Source organism: Equus quagga, unplaced genomic scaffold (genome assembly GCF_021613505.1).
Source record: "Equus quagga isolate Etosha38 unplaced genomic scaffold, UCLA_HA_Equagga_1.0 252_RagTag, whole genome shotgun sequence".
Lineage (NCBI taxonomy): Eukaryota > Metazoa > Chordata > Mammalia > Perissodactyla > Equidae > Equus > Equus quagga.
Window position 1 is genome coordinate 2,106,414 of NW_025799860.1, and position 25,456 is coordinate 2,131,869.

At 35.2% G+C, this 25,456-nt stretch overlaps 1 protein-coding gene across 2 annotated transcripts in view; it reads right to left on the reverse strand.

The window, feature by feature from the left end:
* The window catches only part of LOC124233819 (DNA annealing helicase and endonuclease ZRANB3-like), a 215,746-nt gene that overhangs the window by 64,279 nt on the left and 126,011 nt on the right, over window positions 1–25,456 (reverse strand). For both annotated transcript variants that reach the window (XM_046651042.1, XM_046651043.1), the window contains 2 exons: window positions 5,202–5,373; window positions 3,969–4,085 (listed from right to left, as the gene is read on the reverse strand). In XM_046651042.1, the coding sequence (XP_046506998.1) occupies window positions 3,969–4,085; window positions 5,202–5,373 (289 nt within the window). The remainder of the gene's footprint in view (window positions 1–3,968; window positions 4,086–5,201; window positions 5,374–25,456) is intronic.

Sequence of the window (25,456 nt, forward strand, 5' to 3'; positions counted from 1 at the left end):
TAAGCTGATTGAAAGAAGATACTATGTTTCTAGCATTTTCATTTTACTGTCTTTATAGTTTCCATATTTCTTCAGAAATTCCCCATCTTTTCATGTATGCTGTTTATCTTTTCTATTAGATCCTTTAACATATTATTCATAACTTCCTAAAAGTCCCTGTCTAATATTTTTACAATCTGGGTCATTTCTCCATGTGGCTTCATTGATTGTTTTATCTTCTGACAACAGATTTGTTTTTTAACTGCTTTTTTAAAATTTCATAATTTCTATTTAATGCTAGAAATTATGTGTAGAACAGAATAGACTGATGATAATTACACCTGGAAATGGGCATGCTTCTTTTTCTGTCAAGGTGAGGATTGAGACAATCTAGTCAGTATTGAGTTGTGTTTAGGTTCTCTTGTGTTACATTTACCTTCAGTGCACCAAAAACATCTCCCAGCAATGCGATGCTTCTACCTTGTGAATGTGTGTGCCAAGGGTCTTTCTAAGTGTTCCACATGCACTCTCAGCTTCCAGCCATCCCTGCATGCTTGCACTATAGAGGGGTGCTCTCTTCTCCAGTGGTAGATTGATCTTAATGGTATCTCAGTGTTAAGTTCATGGTAGGGAGCAGGGGACCTCTTGGGTCTTCTGGTAGCAACTCAGTATAAGGCATGTCCTTTGCTCCAGCTGAGCTTTAGGGGTGGGACTTTCTTGGAGTTTCTGCCTCTATTCCTGTGGCAACCAAACTATGTCTGTGGGTAGTCCTGGGGAGGAGGGCGGTTCCTGCCCCTCCTCCAGCAGTAACAGATCAGTGCAAAGTCCTGATTTCAACAGTTTCCTGCCCAACTCCCAGGGGTAGACAGCTTTTGTTTCTATCTAGCTCCCAGAAGCAGGTAATCCTGGCCTGGGCTTTGGGGCCTGGGGGGAGGGGTTTCTTGCCCACCTTAGCAAAAGGCTTTTGCTTAGCATGAGAAAAGGGGTCTTGGAAGTAGTCAGGGTACTGTGCTTGTGCTCCACTAATGAGAGTGTTCTCTGCTTGCCTAGTCAGCACCTGGTAGAGGCCAATGATAATAAAGCTGTGAGTGCATGTGGACTCCCTGTGTCAGGACCCAATGTTATTTTGAACTCTCACGATAGCCCATGCTCAGCCTTAATAATTTTCTTAAAATTTTGGCCATTTTCTTCTTAGCTACTTTTATAGTACCTACCCTCTTCCTAACCCTGCTCTGCCAAAGGAAAACATTTTCATATGTGTCATCCCTCCTCTCAACAAATTAGGGAAAAAAAGGAAATTTTCCCAACCTAAGAAAGAGTATATAAGAAAAAACTTAGAGATAATATCGTAATTAACAGTGAAAGGTTGAATGCTTTCCCCCTAAGACTGGTAACAAGGTAAGGCTGTTCAAACTTATCACTTCTATTCAAAATTGTACTCGTATTCTTTCAATGTGATAGGCAGAAAAAATAAATAAAAGACATACAGATTACAGGGAAGAAATAAAAGTGTCTTTATGTGTGGACAAAATGATGCTCTATGTAGAAAATCCCAAAGAATTTACAAAAAGCCACAGAAACTAAAAAGCGAGTCCAGCAAGGTCATAGGATAAAAGGTTGACATATGAAAATCAATAATAATTCTATATATAGCAATGAAAAAGTGGAAATTTAAATTTTAAAAAATCCTATTTACAGGAGCATAAAAAGACATGAAATAACTAGAAATAAATCTAATAAAATGTATTCAAGAAAACCAGAAAACATTGCTGGGAGAAATTAAAGAAGATCTTAATTAAAGGAGAGAGAGACTCTTTTCATGGATCAGAAGACTTAATACTATTAGAGGTCGGTTCTCCCAAATTAACCTATAGATTCAAAGCAATTCCAAGAAAAATTGTACATACTTAACAAGGTAATTCTAAAATTCAGAAGAAAAAGCAAAAGATCTACAACAGACAAAAACAACTCTGAAGGAAAATAAAGCGGGGGTGAACACTATGTGATTTCAAGACTTACTGTAAATGTACAGTAATCAAGACACTGTAGCATTCTGTAAGGGCAGATGTATAGATCAACGAAACAGAAGCGAGTTCAGAGACAGATCCACACATATAAGCAATTGATATTTTATGAAGGTGCCAAGGTAATTCAATGAGAGAAACGTCTTTCCAATAAAGAGCCCTGGAACAACTGAAAATCCATATCCAGAAGAAAACCAACAAAACCCAAAACAGAACAAAAAACCAAACTGAATCTCCACCCTCATTTTGCACCACATAAAATATTAACTTGAAATAGCTCATAGACCTACATATATGACCTAAAGATAAAGCACTTTTACAAGAAAACTTAGGAGAATGATCTTTGTGAACTTGGATTAAGCAAAAATTAATTAAGACTCAAAAAGCACAAAATATAAAAGAAAAAATGATAAACTGGACTGTTTCAAAATTAAAAACTTCTGTTCTAGGAAAGACAATGTTAACAAAATAAAAATGGAATCCATGGACTTGGAGAAATATTTGGGAAAGACATACATGTTAGAGACTTATCTTCAAAATATATAAAGAGCTATTATAACCTAATATAAATGTGCTTGATATGAACAGATAATTTACAAAAGAAAATGAATCACTAAAAAGCACATAGAAATATGCTGGATATCATTAGACATTAGGAAAAGGCAAATTAAAATAACGAGATACCACTACATACCCATAAGAATAGCTTAAATTAAAAAAGATTGACAATACCAAGTGCTGACAAAGATGTGGAACAACTAGACTTTTATACATTGTTAGTAGGAATGCAAAATGGTATAGCACTTAGAAAAAGAATTTGGCAGTTTTTTATAAAGTTAAACCTATGTTTCCATATAACCCCAACAGTCCCCATTCCCAGTTATTTACTCAAGGGAAATGAAAATATGTCCAACCAAAGACCTAAATGAATAATTATAACAGTTTTATTCATAATGACACAAACTGAAAATACCCCAAATGGCCATTAACTGGTGAATGAATAAAAAAATTGTTACATGTCCATACGTTGGAACATTATTCAGCAATAAAAATGAAGAAACTAAAGACATATGCAAAAACCTGGATTAATCACAAAAGCTTTATGCTAAGTGAAAGAAGCCAGACACAAGGGTACACACTCTATGATTTCATTTTTGTGACGTTCTGTAAAATGTAAAACTGTAGTGATAAAAAGCAGATCTGTGACTGCCAAGGTCTAGAGGGCGGATGTGAGGGAAATGACTGCAAAGGGAACTTTTCGGGGTGGTAAAAATATTCTTTATCTTGATTGTAGTGATGACTACCTGACTCTATATATTGTCAAGCCTCATCAAATGATACATTTTAAAAGGACAAATTTCACTGTATGTAAATTTTACCTCAATAAATCTCACTTTAAAAAATTACGTTATATAAAATCTCAGAATTGGAAAAGGATGACACTCATTAGTATGTATAAGTTCTACCATGCTGGTAGAAGCAACAACAACAAGAACAATGCGGGACGAGTCTACTTGATAGTCACACTGAGATTTAACAGCTCTAACACTCTCTAATTTGTACTTTTAGACAAGCATGAGCACATCTATCTCTGTAGGGAATTAAAAACATATTACCAATTAAAAATGATTGACAAATAAAAAAAGATCATGTAGTGAAAACATGGGAAAAGCTGATAACAAAGATAAACCTATGTATGTCCTTTAAATGAGAAAGTGTAATGCATATTATACTCCCTCACAAAGTGTATCCATATATTGGAAAGGATAAATGTATGGACAGGTATAATGGTGTTCACTATACTATTGTTTACTTTAAATATGTCTGAATTTTTCCATAATAAAGAATTAAAAGTTAAATGGCAAAAACATGCTGTAGTATGCAAATAAGCTGCTTAAGTAAAACATTAAAATACATTAAATAATTTGTATCAAGACAAACACATATTGGCCCAGCAATGAGTACCTTGGCAATAGCAGTCTGTTTAAAGATGCGAGTAATCAATCCCATGACAGTCTCAGTGGCATCTGAATTTGGAGCTCTCATTAATTTTTCCCACTCTTCAAAGCTGCTATTCAATTCCTATGGGGGAGAATATAACAATGTTTAGAAATACAGCATATAGAACAGAACAATTAATGCAATAATGAATCACGTCCTACTTATTTTCTTTTTTATATAGAAAGATATAAAAAGAAAATAAAATTCCCAAAGATGCTAATGTGTTCATTTAAAAACATCAACACGGAGTAAGGTCAGTCACATGTTCACAATAATGATAGAAACCAACGACAAACTGTGGGTGAAAACCAAGCCCTTTGGTAAGACCATAAATCAAACAATTGCAGCTTCCTCTTAAGGAGAAACATTCTGTAAAGTAAAAAGAAAAATTTAAATATATAAGAAAGCATGGTAGTGAAAATGTATATGGTAGCAAGTGTTTTAAATAAAACATATAATTTTATTTAGATAAGTATAAAGACTTGGGGAATACTAGTTAAATAAAAATCATATACTGCCTCTGTTTTATTTTTTTTCTAATGCTAAAATAATGGATACAGCAAATAAGATCATTCTTATTTTATCAACAGCATGTTGCTCAATGTTTACAAACTGCTTACTAGTCTTTGTTGTCAAAGTCATGTCCAGATTTGAAGAAATTTCAGAGAATACATAAGGATTGCACTTCCCAAAAGTAAATGTAGATAAAGATTAGGTAAAATATAATTTGGCTTTCTGATATGTTGAACTTCACACCTTACAACACGATCATAGAATTTTAAGATTTCAAGAACAGGGCTGCATCCAAGTTAGTCTAGAATACAGGTAGCCATACTTAAAAAAAAATCCTAGAGCAAGAAATACAACTTCCCTTGCTAAATATTGAGTTTCACACGCTACAAATACTTAGAATTTTTAGTACTAAAACTTTGTTGCAATTGAAGTACTTTCTTTCTATATTCAGCAGAAATATTTTTTTAATCACCAGGATACTGAATCTTTTCACATTATTTGATGACTAAAGTTAAATTCTTCTCTCTTCTTGAAATGATACAAAGTCAATTCATATGCTCTATTAATTAAACCTATTTTAAGAAAGCGGACTTTTCCTTCTGTGAAATATGAAATATGTGGAATCTTTCATAGAATAATTTAAAATGATTTAAATAAGTCTTTCAATCAAAGAAGGGTTCTCACCTTGGCTGCTGCTGCTGGAAGATCAAATGGAATACGCTGTCTGATTTTAGGGGGCAGCTGGGTTAAGACTTCAGTCTTTAATCTTCTAATCATTATGTCACTTAATAGCTGATGAAGTTCATTAAGGTTTGATGCCCCTCTACAATCCCACTGACGCCTTTTACCAAAATATCTGTTAATGTGAAGAAAAAGCATGTAGCAAAGCTGAATGCTAGAGTAAGAAACTGTTTATCCAGTGTGTTCTTCCTTTTAATGGTAAGAAGCCATGACACTGTTTTTACTGTTATTTCTAAATGCAATTAGTTTCAAAAAGCTCAGCTTGACAAGCAGTAATGAATAAGATTATACATTACCTTAGCAATAGAAAATGTTAGTGTCTAAATATACTGTTTACGCTAAGTTAATGCAAGGCTGGGATGAACTGATAATCTGAATACCACTGGCATTCTGGGTGGGCTCACAAAGGGCACAACCAGCCCTAACTAAGCACTAACTGCCAATACACCAGCCAGTCTATACAACAACCAAAACCACTTAAAACATTTTCCACACCCTCATTGATCTGTTAAGCAAAGCAGATTGATCACTTGGTGATCTCTTCTTCCTTTGAAACCACTAGATTGACAACAAAGAAAATTAAAAAAAAAAAAAAAAAGACAGAAACCCACTATGAAGGAGAGAACGAAAGAAAAAACATCAGGAAATAAGCAATTTCAACAAATATTCAGAAGACACAATGCAGACAGAGAGGTGGTGGCTGACTTGGCTACAACTTAAAATGCTTGCACAAGGGAACCTATCCTCTCGATCTCTGAGCAGACTGGGAGTTGCCAGTACCAAGCACTGTGGGCAGGCGTTAAGTAAACGGTGGAAATCTAGTACATCTATTTGAATGTACGTATCAGGACAGCTGGCCTAATAACATCCCCCTATTATTGTGACAACCCAAAGACCATTCCCACAAAATTCCCAATCATCTTCTAAGGGCCCATACTATTGAAAATAGGTGTTATTAAATAACAGAGGAATTCCTGTTATGTTGTATTATGATTACTAATATTAATAATTAAATAACTCTCCATTTTAATGAGATTTTAGTGGTATTTTAGCACAAATAGGTGTCAATTTAAGAAGCATAGAACTTGGTAACACTAACGTTTTTTTAGTTTAATGTATTTTGATAGGAAACATACAGGAATAGCACAGACAACATTAAAAACATGTACTTGCATGTAGAAGTGATTAGAAAAGGATAGTGAATGGATGGAAATACTACATGACAAAATGATGGACATCATTCAGTTGTTTAAAAAAACTAAGTGCTGGCATTGTAAAAAAAATTAATAGGTTTAATTATAATTGTCATAAATTGAATTACAGAAACTTGTTCATTGAAATATTTTTACTTTCTTTAATGCTTTATGTCCCCATATTTATATTAAAAATTCATACACTAACAAAAATGGAAAAATACTTGCCAATATCTGATTCTGTGACCTATTCTTCCATTTACAATCATACATTTTGACCTCATGGTAAAAAAAAAAAAAAATCTAATTTTCAGAACTACCAGTAATGGCAAGAAGATGCTGGGTCTTTTAGAATTTTTTTCTTTTTTTTAAGTTGAGGTTATGATAGTTTACAACCTTGTGAAATTTCAGTTGTATATTATTATTTGTCAGTCATATTATAGGGGTGCCCCCTCACCCTTTCTGTGCACCCTCCACCCCCCTCCTCCCTAGTAACCAGTAACCTCTTTGTCCACGTGTTTATCTTCCACATATGAGTGAAATCATACAGTGTTTGTCTTTCTCTATCTGGCTTATTTCGCTTAACATAATACCCTCAAGATCCATCTATGTTGTGAATGGGATGATTTTGTCATTTTTTATGGCTGAGTAGTATTCCACTGTGTGTGTGTGTGTGTGTGTGTGTGTGTATACACACACACACACACACACACCATATCTTCTTTATCTAGTCATCAGTCAATGGGCACTTAGGTTGCTTCCATGTCTTGGCTATGGTGAATAGTGCTGCAACGAACATAGGGGTACATAAGTCTCTTTGAGTTGCTGATTTCAAGTTCTTTGGCTAAATACCCAGTAATAGGGTGCCTGGGTCATATGGTATTTCTATTTTTAATTTTTTGAGAAATCTCCATACTGTTTTCCATAGTGGCTGCACCAGTTTGCATTCCCACCAGCGGTGCCTGAGGGTTCCTTTTTCTCCACAACTTCTCCAACATTTGTTATTTTTTGTCTTGGTTATTATAGCCATTCTAACGGGTGTAAGGTGATATCTCAGTGTAGTTTTGATTTACATTTCCCTGATGATCAGTGATGTTGAATATCTTTTCATGTGTTTATTGGCCATCCATATCTCCTTTGGAGAAATGTCTGTTCATATCCCCTGCACATTTTTTGATAGGGTTGTTTGATTTTTTGTTGTTGAGTTGTGTGAGTTCTTTATCTATTATGGAGATTAACCCTTTGTTGGATATATGATTTGCAAATTTTTTTTTCCAGTTGGTGGGTTGTCTTTTTGTTTCAATTCTGTTTCCCCTTGCCTTGTAGAAGCTCTTTAGTCTGATAAAGTCCCACTTGTTTATTCTTTCTATTGTTTCCCTTGTCCAAGAACACATGGTGTCCAAAGAGATCCTTTTAAGACTGATGTGAAAGAGTGTACTGCCTGTATTTTCTCCTAGAAGTCTTAGGTTTCAGGTCTTATTTTCAAGTATTTGATCCATTTTGAGTTCATTTTTGTGAATGGCATAAGAGAACGGTCTACTTTCATTCTTTTACATGTGGCTGTCCAGTTTTCCCAATACCATTTGCTGAAGAGACTTTCCTTTCTCCATTGTATATTCTCAGCTCCATTGTTGAAGATTAGCTGTCTGTAGATGTGTGGTTTTATTTCTGGGCTTTCAATTCTGTTCCATTGATCTGTGTGCCTGTTTCTGTACCAGTACCATGCTGTTTTGGTTACTGTAGCTTTGTAGTATATTTTGAAGTCAGGGATTGTGATGCCTCCAGCTTTCTTCTTTTTTCTCAGGATTGCTTTAGAAATTCAGGGTCTTTGGTTGCCCCAAATGTTCTATTTCTGTGAGGAATATCATTGGGATTCTGATTGAGATTGCATTGAATCTGTAGATTGCTTTAGGTAGTATGGATGTTTTAAATATGTTTATTCTTCTAATCCATGTGCATGGAATGTCCTTCCATCTCTTTATGTCATCATCAATTTCTTTCAGGAAAGTCTTGTAGTTTTCATGGTATATGTCTTCCACTTCCTTGGTCAAATTTATTCCAAGATATTTTATTGTTTTTGTTGCAATTGTCGATGGAGTTGTGTTCTTGAGTTCACCTCTGTTAGTTTGTTGTTAGAGTATAGAAATGCAACTGATTTATGTAAATTGATTTTGTACCCTGCAACTTTGCTGTAATTGTTGATTATTTCTAGTAGCTTTCTGATGGATTTTTTAGGCTTGTCTATATATAAAATCATGTCATCTGCAAACAGCAAGAGTTTCACTTCATTGCCTATTTGGATTCCTTTTATTTCTTTTTCTTGCCTAATTGCTCTGGCCAAAACCTCCAGTAGTATGCTGAAGAAGAGTGGTGAGAGTGGGCATTCTTGTTCCTGTTGTCAGAGGGATGGCTTTCAGTTTTTCCCCATTGAGTATGATGTTGGCTGTGGGTTTGTCACATATGGCCCTTATTATGTTGAGGCACTTTCCTTCTATACCCGTTTTATTAAGCATTTTTATCATAAATGGATGTTGGATCTTGTCGAATGCTTTCTCTGCGTCCATTGAGATGATCGTGTGGTTTTTGGTCCTCATTTTACTAATGTGGTGTATCACATTGATTGACTTGTGGATGCTGAACAATCCTTGTTCCTGGTATAAATCCCACTTGATCATGGTGTATGATCTTTTCAATGTATTGCTGTATTCGATTTGCCAATATTTTGTTGAGGGTTTTTGCATCTATGTTCATCAGTGATATTGGCCTGTAAATTTCCTTCTTTGTATTGTCCTTGTCGGGCTTCGGTATCAGGGTGATGTAGGCCTTGTAGAATGTGTTAGGAAGTGTTCCATCTTCCTCAATTTTCTGGGATAGTTTGAGAAGGATAGGTATTAAATCTTCTTTGAATGTTTGGTAAAATTCTCCAGAGAAGCCATCTGGTCCTAGACTTTCAATCTCTTTACGTGTGATTGGTCTATTCAGATTCTCTATTTCTTCTTGATTTCATTTTGGGAGGTTGTAAGAGTCTAAGAATTTATCCATTTCTTCTAGGTTATCCAATTTGTTGGCATATAGTTTTTCATAGTATTCTCTTACAATCTTTGGTATTTCTGTGGTATCTGTTGTAATTTCTCCTCTTTCATTTCTAATTTTACTTGTTTGAGTTCTCTCTCTTTTTTTCTTAGTGAGCCTGGCTAAGAGTTTGCCAATTTTGCTTATTTTCTCAAAGAACAAGCTCTTTGTTTCATTGATCCCTTCTCTGGTTTTTTAAATTTTGATTTCATTTATTTCTGCTCTTTTTATTATTTCTCTCCTTCTGCTGACTTTGGGCTTTGTTTGTTCTTTTTCTAATTCTGTTAGGTGTAGTTTGAGATTGCTTATTTGAGATTTTTCTTGTTTGTTGAGGTGAGCCTGTATTGCAATGAATTCCCCTCTTAGGATCGCTTTTGCTGCAACCCAAATGAGTTGGTATGGTATGTTTTCATTTTCATTTGCCTCCAGATAATATTTGACTTCTCCTTGATTTCTTCAATGATCCATTGGTTGTTCAGGAGCATGCTGTTTAATCCACATCTTTGCCCCTTTCTCACTTTTTTTCTTGTAATTTATTTCTAGTTTCACAGCATTATGGTTGGAAAAGCAGCTTGATATTATTTCAATCCTCCTAAATTTATTGAGGCTTGCTTTGTTTCCCAGCACATGGTTTATCCTTGAAAATGTTCCATGTGCACTTGAGAAGAATGTGTAACCTGTTGTTTTACAGATGGATAGATAGATAGATATTTATATATCTATCTATCTATATTAAGTTCTCTATATATCTATTAAGTTCTTTTAGGGTTTTTTTGAGAATGAAACTTTTGCCATTAAACGGATTCTTAAGCACACTCTCTACCTATGTGACATATTCTGCAGGTGTACAGAAAGCTAGGTGGAGATCTTTTGGCACAATTGCTCCATGTGGGCACAGACAGCACACAGGTGTCTTCAAATAGGCCCATTACACAGGCCTCACTTGCTTCCTGCAAAGCACCAATAGCTGTGCTCCAGAGCATAGGTGTCTTTTGAAGTTGGAGCCATCTAATTTCAGAGGCCACAGTACCAGTACCAGGCCTGTAACAATGAGGTTTCTTCACCGATCCAGGAGAGGGTGCACTGCTGAGACAGCTTTCGTAGCTAGTTGCCTCCTGGGTGCTTTACCACTAGTTGGTTACAAGCCTTATGCCTGATATGAGCCATGGTTTAGAGAAATCTTTTCTCCCACCCCTCTTCTCTTTCAGCTAGATTCAGACCACTGGAGATTCACTGACTCTAAAGAGCGTTTGCAGCACCACATACTGCTGAACTCTCAGCCTGAACTTTAGGGTGCAAAGGGGAAATGAGAGGGGGAAGGAGGGGTGGAAGAGATGCCACCTGTCTTTTCCCATTAAATTTGATAGTAATTATATATACTTTTTGGAATATCCTATTATTTTTTTAAACAGCTTTACTGAGATATAATTCATAATACCATACAATCCACCCACTTACAATGTACAATACAAAGGTTTCTAGTATATTCACAGATATGTGCAACCATCACCACAGGAAATTTTAGAATGTTTTCATTATCTGAAGAAGGAACCCTATATTCTTTAGCTATCACTCCCTTAACTGCCATCCTGCCTCCCCAGCCCTAAGCAATCACTAATCTATTTTCTGTCTCTAGAGATTTCCCTATTCTGAACTTTCATATACATGGAATCATATAGTCTATAGTCTTTTGTGACTTGCCTCTTTCATTTAGTATAGTTTTCAAGGTTCATCCATGTTGTAGCATATAGCAGTACATCATTCTTTTTAAGGCCAAATAATATTCCATTGCATGGATATACCACATTTTGTTTATCCATTTATCCCTTGATAGACATTTTGGTTATTTCCAACTTTTGGCTTTTATGGATAATGCTGCTATAAACATTCATGTACAAGTTCTTATGTGGACATTTATTTTCACTTATCCTGGGTATATACTAGGAGTTGAACAGCTGAGTTACATGGTAATTCTATGTTTTATCAATTGAGAAAGTGCCAGACTGTTTTCCAAAGCAGCTGGACAAGTTTATATTCCCATAAGCAAGGCTCAAGGGTTCTAATATCTCCATGTCCTCACCACTACTTGTTGTTATCTGATTTTTTGATTCTAGCCAATCTAGTAGGTGTGAAATGGTATCATTGAGGTTTCGATTTGCATTTCCCTAATGACCGATGATGTCAAACATTTTTTCATGTGCTTGTTAGCCATGTGTAAATCTTTGTTGGAGAAATGTCTATTCAAATCCTTTGCTCATTTTTTAATTTGGTTTGTCTTTTTATTATTAAATTATATAAGTTCTTTATATATACTAGATACAAGTCCCTTATCAAATATATGATTTACAAATATTTTCTCCCATTCTGTTAGTTGTCTTTTAATTTTCTTGATTGTATTATTTGAAGTATAAAAGTTATTAATTTTGATGAAGTACAATTTGCCTAGTTGTTCTGTTGTTGCTCATGCTTTTGATGTCACATCTAAGAATCCCTTCCCAATTCCAAGGAATGAATTTACCCCTGTGTTTTCTTCTAAGAGTTTCCTAGTTTTTGCTTTTATATTTAGGTCTTTGATTCATTTTGAGTTAATTTTTGTATATGGTGTAAGTTAAGAGTCCAACTTCATTCTTTTGCCTGTGGCTATCCAGTTGTCCTAGCACCATTTATTCAAAACACTGTTCTTTTCCCCATTCAATGATTTTAGTTGTCTTGTTAAAAATCAGTAACTGCAGATGTCTGAGTTTAGTTCTAGACTAACAATTCTATTCCATTGACCTAGATATTTATCCTTGTACCAATACTACACTGTCTTGATTGCCATTATAATCTAGCCTCCTATTCTATTATTCTTTTTCAAGGTTGTTTGGCCTATTCAGTGCCCCTTGCAATTCAATATGAATTTTAGAATCAGCTTGTCAATTTGTACAAAAGTCAGCTAAGATACTGACAGACTATCAAATCTATAGATAAGTTTGAGGAGTGTTGCCATCTTAACAGTGTTAAGTCTTTCTCATCAATGAACACAGGATGTTTTTACATTAATTTAGATCTTAAATTTCTTTCAAAAATGTTTTGTAATTTACAGAGCATAAGTTTGACATGTCTTTAAAAATTTATTTCTAAGAATTTTATTCTTTTCGATGCTATTATAAATGGAACTGTTTTCTTAATTTCATTTTCAGATTGTTCATTGCAAGTGTACAGAAATAAAATTAATATTTGTATATTGATTTTATACCCTGCAAGCTTGCTGAACTCATTTATTAGTTCTAATAGGTTTTTAGTGGATTCCTTAGGATTTTCTATACGTAAGATCAAGTCATCTGTGCATAGAGATAATTTAACTTCTTCCTTTCCAATCTGGATGCAATTTATTTGGTTTTCCTGCCTAATTGCTCTGGCAATTAGAACTTCCAGTACAATGTTGAATGGAAGTAGCAAAAGCAAATATCATTGTCTTATCCTGATCTTAGGGGAAAGCATTTAGTTTTTGACCATTAAGCATAGTGTTAGCTGTGGGTTTTTTGAAAATGCCATTATCAGGTTGAGGAAGCTGGTAACTATATTTTTGATAGTGAGAATTAGCCTTACAATGGTGTTTTCAGAAATAAATTACCTTCCATTGGCAGACAAAAACCGTGTTAATGTGATTCAGGCTAAAGATAAAGAGGATGCCAACTGAGCCTGTAGTTGTGAGGGAGCGCTGGGTACAGATTCAAGAAAGGCTAAAGCAGTAGAGTCCACAGGATGTGACAACTGACTGGATACCAACAGTAAGGCATAGGCAGCAGTTAGGTTGACTTCTAGAGTTTAACTTATAAGAATGAATCTTAAACAACCAAGATTGAAGCTACTGGATGAAGGGCAGTTTTCAGGGATGAAGTACAGTTTTGAATATCTTGACTTTTATGTGCTGATGGCATATAGACACCTAGCATAACACTAGTTGTACCGGTTTGGAAATCAAGAGAATAGAGTGGGTTGGAGATACAGATACCATATGAGTATTCCTGGAAGCCATTCCTACATCGGGTTGGCTAGCAATAACTTAACTACACATGGAAATTACTGAGAACTACATAAATATAGCCCACTAAACTCAAACTAAATGGACCTCCCATACAGTTTCCTCTTAGCCTTATCCTAAAAATGCTGACACTCCAACACCACCACACAATACAAAAAGTAATATATATTATATATAAAATATATTTTATATATTATATATATATTTGAATATATATACATGGGGGACAAAGTTGGACTGAAAATAGAGCTTTCAATCTATCAAATAGCCTACATCTATAAATTTGACAGAGACACAATACCCTGTGAAAACTGCCAAAGCCCCTCTCAGAGCCTTGAAATGCGCCTATATAAGTGAGGGATTCTGAAATTGAAGATTCATTAGTTTTATGGCAAGGAAAGAAAATTATACAAGTTTGCAAGTGCAATAGCAAAGAGGTGAGGTATATAGATGAAAGAGGAAAGATATAAATGAATAAGAGAAAAAGAAAAATTTTTAAGGACAAAGCAGCAGCAGTATGATTTAAAGTGAAATTATACATAAAGGAAACTTAATTCCTAACAACCGAAAATTAATAACAACAACAAAACTTCAAATATTTCTAAAGAAGTTATAAAACATGAACCTTGATAACTTCTTTTGGAATTAATATAACGATTTTCTCATTCAGATTTGCAAAGTAAGTAAAATTTCATTTCTTCTTTTATAAACAAGAATAAACACAAACTTCTTTTATCTTCCTTTTTGATCAGATATAATTAAAAAGAGGCATTTCTCAATAGGCACTGAATATTAGCTTATGATGATGCAACAGGAAGTTTATGACCAAGAACACACATGCTTATCTGTGTTCATGAACATACACTTGCATACACACACACACACACACACACACACACACACAGTTAACTTTGGACTCTGGAAATTACCCTCTGATTTTTTTCTCAAGTTCTCGTGTGCCCCTTTGTAGCAACCCCTTTCTCCCACCCCCAGTTCTTGGGAAATACTGATCTGTTTTCTGCCCCTATAGTTTTGCACATTCCAGAATAGTATGCAAATAGAATCATAAAGTACGTAGCCTTTTAAATCTGATTTCTTTCACTTAGCATAATGCATTTTAAATTCATCTCTGTTACTGGTTGTGTTAGTAGTGCATTCCTTTTTATTGATGACTAATATATTTCACTATATGAATACATCACAATTTGTGCATTTGCCAGTTGAAGGACATCTGGAATGTTTCAAGTTTTAGGTGACTATAAACAAAGCTGCTATAAACATTTGCATACAGATTTTTGAGTGAACATATGTTTTCATTTATCTTGACTAAATACCCAAAGTGGGATTGCTGGGTTGCATGTCAAGTGTATGTTTAACTTTATAAGAAATAGACATACTGTTTTCCAAAGTTCCTATACTTTTTTGAATTCCCACCAGCAATGTATGCAAGTTCCAATTGTTCAGCATTGTTGCCACCATTCAGTACTGTGAGTTTGTAAAAATTTTCCCTATTCTGATGCATGTGTACTGGTATCTCATTGTGCTCTTAATTAGCATTTCTCTAATAACTAATGATGTTGAGCATCTTTTCAAGTGCTTATTTGGCCTCCACGTGTTTTTTTCAGGTGAAGTCTCTAAATCTCGCAACCATTAAAAATTCTGTTTGTTCTAACACTGAGTTTTCAACGATTTTACATAATCTTTTATAAATTCATTTTGTGCATTTTAAAATTTATATAATTATACATATATATGAATTTATATATTCCTTTATCAAATATATGCTTTACAAATATTTTCTCCTAGTCTGTGGCTTGTCCATTCAATTACCAGTGTCCCTGGAAGAGAGCTTTTCAATTTTTATGAAGTAAATTTCATCACTTTTGTCTTCTGTGGTTCATGTTTTTTTGCATCCTATATAAAAAGCATTTGCCTAAGCCAAGATCACAAAGAGCTTTCCCTTTATTTCCTTTGAGAAGTTTTATAGTTTTAGGTTTTATATTTCAGTTTACAATCCATTTTTAATTGACTTTTTCAATTTTTAAATTATGGTAAATACACATAACATAAAATTTACCACTTTAACCATTTTTAAGTGAATAGTTCAGCAATATTAAATATGCTCACAATGCTGTATAACCATCACTACTATTCATCTCCAAAATTCTTTTCATCTTGTAAAACTGAAACTCTATACCCATTAAGCAATAACTCTTCATTTTCCCCTACCCCCAGCCCCTGGCAACTACCGTTCTACTTTCTGTCTGTATGATTTTGACTAATCTAAGTACCTTATGTAAGTGAAATTACATAGTATTTGTCTTTTGGAGACGGGCTTATTGCACTTCACATAACGTCCCCAAGGTTCATCCACGTTATAGCATATGTCAGAATTCCTTTCCTTTATAAGGCTCAATAATATTCCATTGTATGTATAAACCACATTTTGCTGATCTATTTACCTGCTGATGGACACTTATGTTGTTTCCACATGTTAGCTATTCTAAGTAATGTTGGTATGAACATGGGTGTACAAATATCTCTTCAAGACCCTACTTTCAATTCTTTTAGATATATACTCAGAAGTGAAATTAGTGGATCATATGATAATATCATCCCACTGCCTTCTAGCTTCCAAAGTTTCTGATGAGAGATCTACTGATAATCTTGTGTTTCTTTTGGTGAGGAAGATTGGCCCTGAGCTAATACATGTGCCAATCTTCCTCATTTTTTGTATATGGGACACTGCCACAGCACGGCTTGATGAGTGGTGTGTAGGTCCGTGCCTGGGATCCAAACCCGTGAACCCCGGGCTGCTGAAGTGGAGCATGTGGACTTAACCACCATGCCACCGGCTGGCCCCCTGCTGATAATCTTTTTGAGGATCGCTTGTATGTGATGAGCTGCTTCTATCTTGTTGCTTTCAAGATTCTCTTTGTCTTTATCTTTAGCAAGTTTGATTATAATGTGCTTTGGTGTGGGTCTCTTTGAATTCATCTTGGAGTTTGTTGAGCTTCTTGGATGTTTATAATCATGTCTTTACCAAATTTGGGAAGTTTTCAGTCCTTATTTCTTCAAATATTCTCTCTGCCCCTTTCCTTTTCTCTCCCAGAACTCCCAGAATGCATATGTTGGTCTGTTTTATGGTTCACACAGATCCTTTAGGTTCTATTCACTTCTCTTCATTTTTTTTTCTTTCTACTCCTCAGCCTCAATAATTTCCATTGTCTTATCTTCAAGTTCTCTGATTCTTACCTCTAGCTGCTCAAATCTACCTTTGAATCCCTCTGTTGAATTTTTCATGTCAGTTATTGTACTTTTCAGCTCCAGAATTTCTTTTTGGTTTCTTTTTTAGGTTTTCTATCTCTTTATTAATATTTACATTTTATTCATACATAATTTTCTTGACTTTCGCCACATCTTCCTTTAGTTCTCTAAGTACTTTTTTTGTTTGTTTGTTTTTCAGGAAGATTAGCCCTGAGCTAACATCTGTCACCAATCCTCCTCTTTTTGCTGAGGAAGATTGGCCCTGAGCTAATATTTGTGCCCATCTTTCTCTATTTTATATGTGGGACGCCTGTTACAGCATGGCTGGATAAGCAATGCATAGGTCTGCGTCTGGGATCCAAACCGGTGAACCCTGGGCCGCTGCAGCAGAGCACGTGAATTTAACCACTATGCCACCAGACCAGCCCCTCTTTGAGCATTTTTAAGGCAATTGTTTTAGTCTTTGTCTAGGAGATCTGTCATCAGGTCTTTTTCAGGGACAGTTTCTGTTGATTTATATTTTTCCTTTGAATGGGCCATACTTTCTTGTTTCTTTGCCTTAAGATTGTTTTGTTGAAAACTGGACATTTGAATCTAATTATATAATAACTCTATAAATCAGATTCTCCCCATTCCCTATGTTCTGCTGGGTTTTGTTGTTCTTGTTTCTTTGATCTTTGTGGGCTGTCTCTGCGCCAAGGATCAGCCTGAGGTATAAACTTAAGGTCTTCCCAGTTATTTTCTGAGACTGTGCCTTTCCCTGGGTATGTGTGGTCACCTTCAGTTGTTCTTGAATGTCCTAGTATTTAATGTCTGGCTCCAAAAGGGGGAAAAATAGAAAAATAAAGAGGAGGGGACGGCACTGACCCCTTAAATTCCCTGAAACTCATTTTAGCCAGAAGGGAAGGGACTTGCAACAAGGTGGGGAGGTGCAACAACAATGGATGCTCCCACTTCATCTGCACCTCTGTGATTAGAGGCAGCAATCAGTGACCAGAACACAGATCTTTGATATTTGGAGGACAGGGTCCTTTTTGTGAACCCTGGCTCCCACAAGCTATGTGCAAGTTGCTCCAGGAACACATATATAGCTGTCTGTCTTTGGGCTGGAGATGGAAGACAGGCAGCTGTTACTGTGGTAAAAGCTGGAATGGACTGAAATTAACCACAATTTATTGTCCAAGCCTTTCCCTGGAAGTTGCAAATCTTCAATATACTCCACAGTTTCATAAATAGTGACATCAGACAGATTCTGCCAGTGCAATTGTCTAGGTGGGAAAACAGATTCTTGATGCTTCCGACTCCACCACCTTCCCAGAATCCTCTATAATCCATTTTTAGTTAAATTTTACATATGGTGTGAGATATGCATTGAGCTGCTTCTCTTTTTTTTTTTTTTGCATATGGATATCTAATTGTTCCAGGAACATTTGTTGAAAAGACATCTTTCTCCATAGAACTGCTCTGCATCTTTGTCAAAAATCAATTCACTATAGAGCTTCTGGGTTGGTGAACACATGGGGATTTGGGGCAGAATGGAGCACCCAGAGAGGGCATGGAAGCTCCATGCCCTTTCCTCATCCCTTGCCCTATGCACCTCTTTCATCTGGCTATTTCTGAGCATTCAGAAGAAAACTGGAATTTCTGGCAAGACTAAAGAAGATCAGGGAAGAAAATTAATATCAAAGAAGCTAGAGGCCTAGAGTTTAGTTTCAGCCCTTGAGAATCCATGCTTTCTTACCAGACCCTGGCATCTGTCCCTGAAAACATTAAGCCAACCTCACAATATCAACCCTGACTCAGATAAACAATCCTAAAAAGAATTAACAAAGACCTAGAAAAAACCAATTAGCAGAAAGAAACAAATTTAACAGAATCTGGCAGTAAGCTATACCTCAGGACTAGCAGAAAGTAAGTTAACATGCAACCCTCACCATATCTCTTTTTTCACATTTTCCAAGATGTTGTGCAAAGAAATAGGTATATTTCCCAAGAAATAATTCATGAGGCATTAATGATAAAATCCCTTCTCCCCAGAGCTTATCCTCATGACATCTTAATTCCGAACAAACTGGACCATAAAAGCAAATCAGGACTCATGTCACCACACAAAGACACTCTGAGGCAAGCTGGATGCCCATCATGAGATGGCAACTAGTTTTCAACATCTACAAAACCATGTTCTATTCTTGCAAAAGGGGCTCAACAGACATAGTACAGGAGAATTCCAACTATTAGTGAATTAAGGGGAGGGCTAAGGTTGTACAAGAAAGTGACAGAGAGACAAAGGGAGAAAGGAGAAAAGAGAAAGAAAAGGAGACGAAGTAGAGGCACCAGGGCTGGCATCATAGTCCTGGTTGGAAGTGAGATGCATGGCGTAGTAAGAAGATCCTGGGAGAGCAAGCCAGATGACCTGTGTTTGAATTTTCATTTCTCTGTCTATGGGTTGCATAATGTTGGACCCATCACTTAAGTCTTTTAATCCTCACAATTCCCATCTGTAAAATGGGAAAATAACATTGCTGTACAGGTTCAACACAATCTCTATCAAATCCCAGCTGACATCTTTGCAGAAACTGACAAGCTGATCCTAAAATTTAGACGAAAATGCAAAGGAAACAGAACAGCCAAAACAATCTTGAAAAAAAACAAAGTTGGAGGACTTACACTCACTAATTTCAAAAATAAAAACCCTCATTGGACACCATTAGAGAATACTAGGAAAACAACTTATTATTTTCAAAACTCAAAAATAAAAAGGAAAAATTAAGCATTTTCCTGACTTTTCCAAACTAACTGAACCACTGAGTGTCCAAATAGTAGATGAGTACAAGTTTTCCTTTAGAGAGGCATGTCAACTAATAAATGAAGAAAGAATGTTAGAATATCACCATTTCGCAATGCCTAATGATTTAACAGATCATGTACTAATATTGACAGCTGCTAACATCACAAAAAGAGAGGCCTTAGATCATGGGCCTCCTAATGCAAGAATACAACATCCCCATAAAAGTATAATTGCAAAACAACAACAAAAAAGTCTCTACATCTTTATACTGATATAGAAATATAGAGGACAGAGGAACATGTTAAACAACATTATGCAAGTAGAGAAATCTGGATTATAGTAACAATTTAGTTTAAACAAATTAAAAATAAATAAAGGAAATAGAAGAGAAACCTAGAGATTGAGAGAGATAAGAGATATCTATCATTTGTAATGTGTGAGCCTTATTTAGGCACTGACTCAAACAAACTATGGGGAAAAAACCTTAAAAAAAAAGAACTGTAAAATTATGATATTAACAAGATAACTAGAAGTTTGAACATTTACTAGATTTTTTAATGATATTAAGGAATTATTATTAATTTTAATTTTTTAGGTATGATTGTATTATAACTAATTGTTTTTTAAAAAACAGACCTTACTCTTTAGAGATATATACTGAAATATTTTAGGAATAAAATGTGCTGTCTAGACTTTGCTTCAAAATAATATGGGGTGGTGCAGGTAGATGGGAGTATAGCTAAAACAAGATTGGTCCTGAGTTGATAAATGTTGAAGCTGATAAAGAGTACATAGGGGGTTCGTTATACTATTCTGCCTACTTCTGTATATATTAAATTTTTTCTGTAATAAAATAGTAAAAAGAAGACCAGAAAATACACTAAAAAACAAAAGCTATGGAATCCAGGAATTTGGGAATCCAATAGAGCAGAATCACAAAAGAAAATTCAAGATGACAGCTATGTACCATGCGTAAAGAAAAACCAGTCCAGATTGGAGCAGAACAGAAGCCTGTGGAAGGGAGGGCTCCAGAAAAAATGCAAAAAAAAAAAAAAAAATTATTTTATACGCTTGGTGCTTGTAAGACCTTTTGGAAGCTGACAAAGCTATTAGAGTCTTTGAGTAAAAAATGAGTGGTGGCTATATGGAAAACCAAAAGATGGGAGTGGGGGGGAAGGAAATAAATAATTATAAGATAAAAAATTGACCAAGAAAGGAACAGTCAAGTACTTGATTTATTAGAGAATAAAATTAAGTTATTTAGTCCATTTATTCTGTTTATTTAATCATATAAACGTGGACACTGAATTACCAAATAAATCTAAGACTAGAAAGAGAAGGAAAGAAAAGTGGCGGCAAAGGATGCTTAAATTGCTGCTCTTTTACTTTTTAGTTTTATGATTTAGACAAGTTACTTAACCATTTCAAATCTCAGTTTATTCATCTATAAAATCTATACAATATCATCAACCTCGTAGGATTGTTGAAAGAATTAAAGATGTTACATCTAAACTACACGGCATAGGGGCCAGCCAGGTGGTGCAGTAGTTAAGTTCACATGTTCTGCTTTGGCGGCCCCGGGTTCACTGGTTTGGATCCCGGGTGCCGATCTACCAACCACTTATCAAGCCATGCTGTGGCAGGCGTCCCACATATAAAGTAGAGGAAGATGAGCATGGATGTTAGCTCAGGGCCAGTCTTCCTCAAAGAAAAAAAAATACACAGCATAGTATCTTATATATAAAATGCAATATCACGTAGCCAATAAAAATGATGTATTTTACTTATTGATATAGAAAGATATCCTAAAAGCAGTGCTAAATGGAAGAGCATATTACAGAAGAGTATGTATAATATAGCCCTATTTATATAAAATTGCCTATCTATCTGTCCTTATCTACCTAAGCAGAGAAGCTATCCAGAGGGAAAGTTACCAAAACACATTAGTAACGGTTATCTCTGGACAGGGAGATTTCAGTTGATTTGTACTTATTTAAAAAAAAATTTTTCTCTTTGTTTAACTTGTTAAAATAAGTTTAATTATTTTCCCAAAAGCAATAAAGTATCTTTAAATTAGTAAAAATAAAGGAAATAAAAAACTTATAAAGACAATAAAGCATGGAACAAGGTGATGTAAGTGAAATTAGCAGATGATAGCATTACATGTAGGCTATGTTAAAACTATGTAAAAACTATTAGATATATGGACAAGGTAGAAATAAATAAAAATGAAAACAATTTACTTGTTAGTATACTTGGATTATGGTATTTTTCCTTTCCATTTTTATTGTTACAGTGTTACATATTTTTATTGTTCATCATATATACATTAATAAGTATGTATATTTTACAAGTTCTTCCTCATATTAAGCCAAAATCTACTTCCCTATTAAGTTTCACTCCTTAATAATAGTTTTGCCCTCTGAGGCCACAAAGACAAAAGTCTAATTCCTTTAAAAATGACAGATCTTTAAATATTTAAGGACTTGTTCCCTCTAGGTCTTCTCTTTTTCAAATTCCTATAGGCTTCATAAGGACAAGCACTATGTCTTACTCATCTTTGTATCGCCGGCAGCTCTGAAATAATGTCTTAAATATAGTAGGCAATCAATAATATTAGGCATTTGTAGAGCTGAATATGAAATCCCTTCATTATCCTGGTCACCCTTTCCAAGATATGTTTTCATTTGTTAACAGGCTTCTTAAAATATGACTTTTAGCTCTCTCTCAATTCTTCATATACCTAGTCTCCAGAGACCTGAAATCTACTGCAACCATTCCACTCCCACGGCTATAAGTGGTCCTGAAAAAAACTCTACCTGGTAAATTCAGACATTCTACTCTCTCCCACCCCCATCCTTCTAGCCCACTTGCTCATTCAAACCCACTATATCTTCACTCTCTCATCAGGACCTTTCAGTCAACTGACTGCTCCACTTTTACCATAATCACAATATTCTTCCTGTCATCACATCCTTCCTCACCTCGTTTTTGAATTCCAAGTTCATACATTAGCTTTATTCTTATCAATATAGCATAATTTTCCTTGGCCCACAGTCCATGCATCACAAGCTGGTGAAAAAAAAAACATCTTTGATAAAAAAATCTTCGATGGATCCAACTATAAGCCTTTTCCAAGCCTATACCCAGGCTGCCGGGTGTTGCTGGGGAAATCATAGCTTAGGGAAGCCTGGTTCCACTAAAAATCTAGAACTGCTGCTCTCAATGGTTTCTCAGTGCTGCCACTAATGTTACCACACTAATCTTGTTATTTCCTTCTCCCATTCAGCAAAATTTCATACCATGTCAACATTCATCAAACTTTTAACCCTCTACTTTTCCATTTCTCTGAACACATGACTATCCTCCCCATTCACAGAGAAAATAAAAGCCATCATATGCAAACTCCCTCAACTTCCTGCCACACTACAAACTAGGATATATTCTCAATACCATGCAGCCATAAAAAAGGATGACGTTCCGGATGTATGCGAAAAAAAGGACAAATAAGAAAAGTACAAAACAATGTATGTTTACAATATACTATGAACTATGTAAAAAACATGAATTTGCTTGAAAATGCACACAATTTCTGTGGAAAAATTAAACACTACATATAGAAAAAAACAAAAACAAAAACAAAAAACTACATATAATTGCCTAAAGGGAGGGAAACTGAGGTGAAAGGGAGATTTTTCAAAGTATATACTCTACTATAGGTTTAGAATTTTGAACCACATGAAAATGTCGTCTAAAAAAATAACAAACAAAATTGTAAATCTAATCATGCATGTCTCTTCTGTGCTTTAAAATCCCACAATGCAGGGGCCAGGGGGAGGGGATGGGGAGATATTATTTAATGGGACAGAATTTTAGTTTGGGATGATGAAAATGTTCTGCAGGTGGATGGTGGTGATGGTTGCACAACAACGTGAATGCACTTAATGTCACTGAACCATACACTTAAAAATAGTTCAAATGGTAAATTTTCTTATGTGTATTTTACAATAAAAAAAAATACCCCACAATATTGATTACTAAAGAACAAAACAAAACCCTCTCCAATGTCTTCTTACTGCTATTAGGATATAGAACAAGATTGCACTAGCTCAGAGTCCTCAGCTGAACCAGACTTCTTTTAATTCCTCAAAGGCATAGCAGTCTCTCTCGCTCTGGGCCTTAAAATATAAAATTCCTCTTCCTGGAATGTAAATAAATATCAGTTATTCACAGGATGCCTCTTCTGTTTTCTGTGACTTGATTAGTTCACTCTGCTAAACTCTGCCTTCACAATCTTCACTTCTCTTTTATGACACTCATCACAACAGTAACTATCGGTTAGTGTTTGACTTGAAAATGCAGGGAAGCCTGGGACCATGTGGCTCTTGTTCCCTAACGCAAACTTGATGCCTAACACACGGCACGGCATATAACGGGTACCCTATAAATATTTTTTGAATGAATGGATTAACTCAAAATTAAACCATACTCCAGATGTACTCTAATTAATGAGTGGAGTAGAACCATCCTTTACTCTGGATGTTACTTTGATTACTGTGTCCTAATATTACTTTATTTTTATCAGTTATGACAGACAGCTGACTTCAATTTAGACTCAGGTTATTCAAAACCAGAAGTCTGTTTAAACTGAACTACTGATAACAGGTGAGGATTTCTCAAATCCCGTCCACACAAAGCAGACTTTCTAAGCGTAAGCGAGGAATTTATCCTATTAAATTTTATCTAATTATTTTTCAAGCTTATCTCTGCCATATACTATATTAACTGTTTCTTTCAGATTTGAGCTATTTGCAAATGGAATAGACCTGACCTCTATTTAGCCATAGATGAGAACATTAAATGTGACAGTGCTGAGGACAAAGAACAGTGCAATTCCATAAGAGACATTTCTTAAAGCTGACAATGACCTATTAATTAACACTTTCAGGGAATGGCTATAAATACCTTTAATATGTATTATCACCCAGCATTTTCCCTCTCATAAAAATGCAGATAATTACTTCTCTTAAGAGGTGGAACGGGCACAAAATATCAGCAACAAAGAAAGTTCAGAAAATTTGATAAGTTACTATGAAGATATTCTGGGATATTCTTAACCTTTAAGCATGACATGAGGGAGGACACATATGTCTTCCCACAGTGTGCCTTTGGAAGGTGGCTGCTGATAGCAGGATGCACGGCTGGATTATCTACGTGTTCTCTTTTTCTATGCAGAAGAACATTTATTAAAGTCGCCATTTCCTAAGTCTTTCTCACTGCCAGGAAAAGGGAAAAAAATGTAAGAGGAAGTCATACACAGAGCAAGCCATTTAACCTCGCCAGTTTGCTATAAAACGACAGAGAGGGACGAGGTGATCTGGAAAGTCTTTTCCAGCTCTAATGTGCTAATGCTTGACAAGTGAATGTGCTGCCTTCTCCAGATCCTGTTTGTATTTATAGCTTCCTCTAAATATAACCCAGTGGAGTGAATGATGTAAGGTATTTTGGAGATGGGACATTCTGCTTGAGTAATACTTTCTCTGCGCCTCTCCAATCAAACCAGGGAGGTGGTTACCTACACCCAGACTTCTCATCTCTGATCCACATTCACATTAGTACACTTCTGTTTGCCATCACGTATGTATTTAATAAATTTTATAAAGGCAAACATACTTTTCTAAAGCTTCACTTAACTTTATTTTGATTACAGTCATGACATTTCAAAGATAAAATACGGGTCTAGAATTGCATAACTAATCATAATTTGCTTTCTGCAAAATTATAGTGTGAAAATGACACCTTCATAGAATCAAAACACTGTGGAAAAAAAATTAACATTCTACAGACTAAC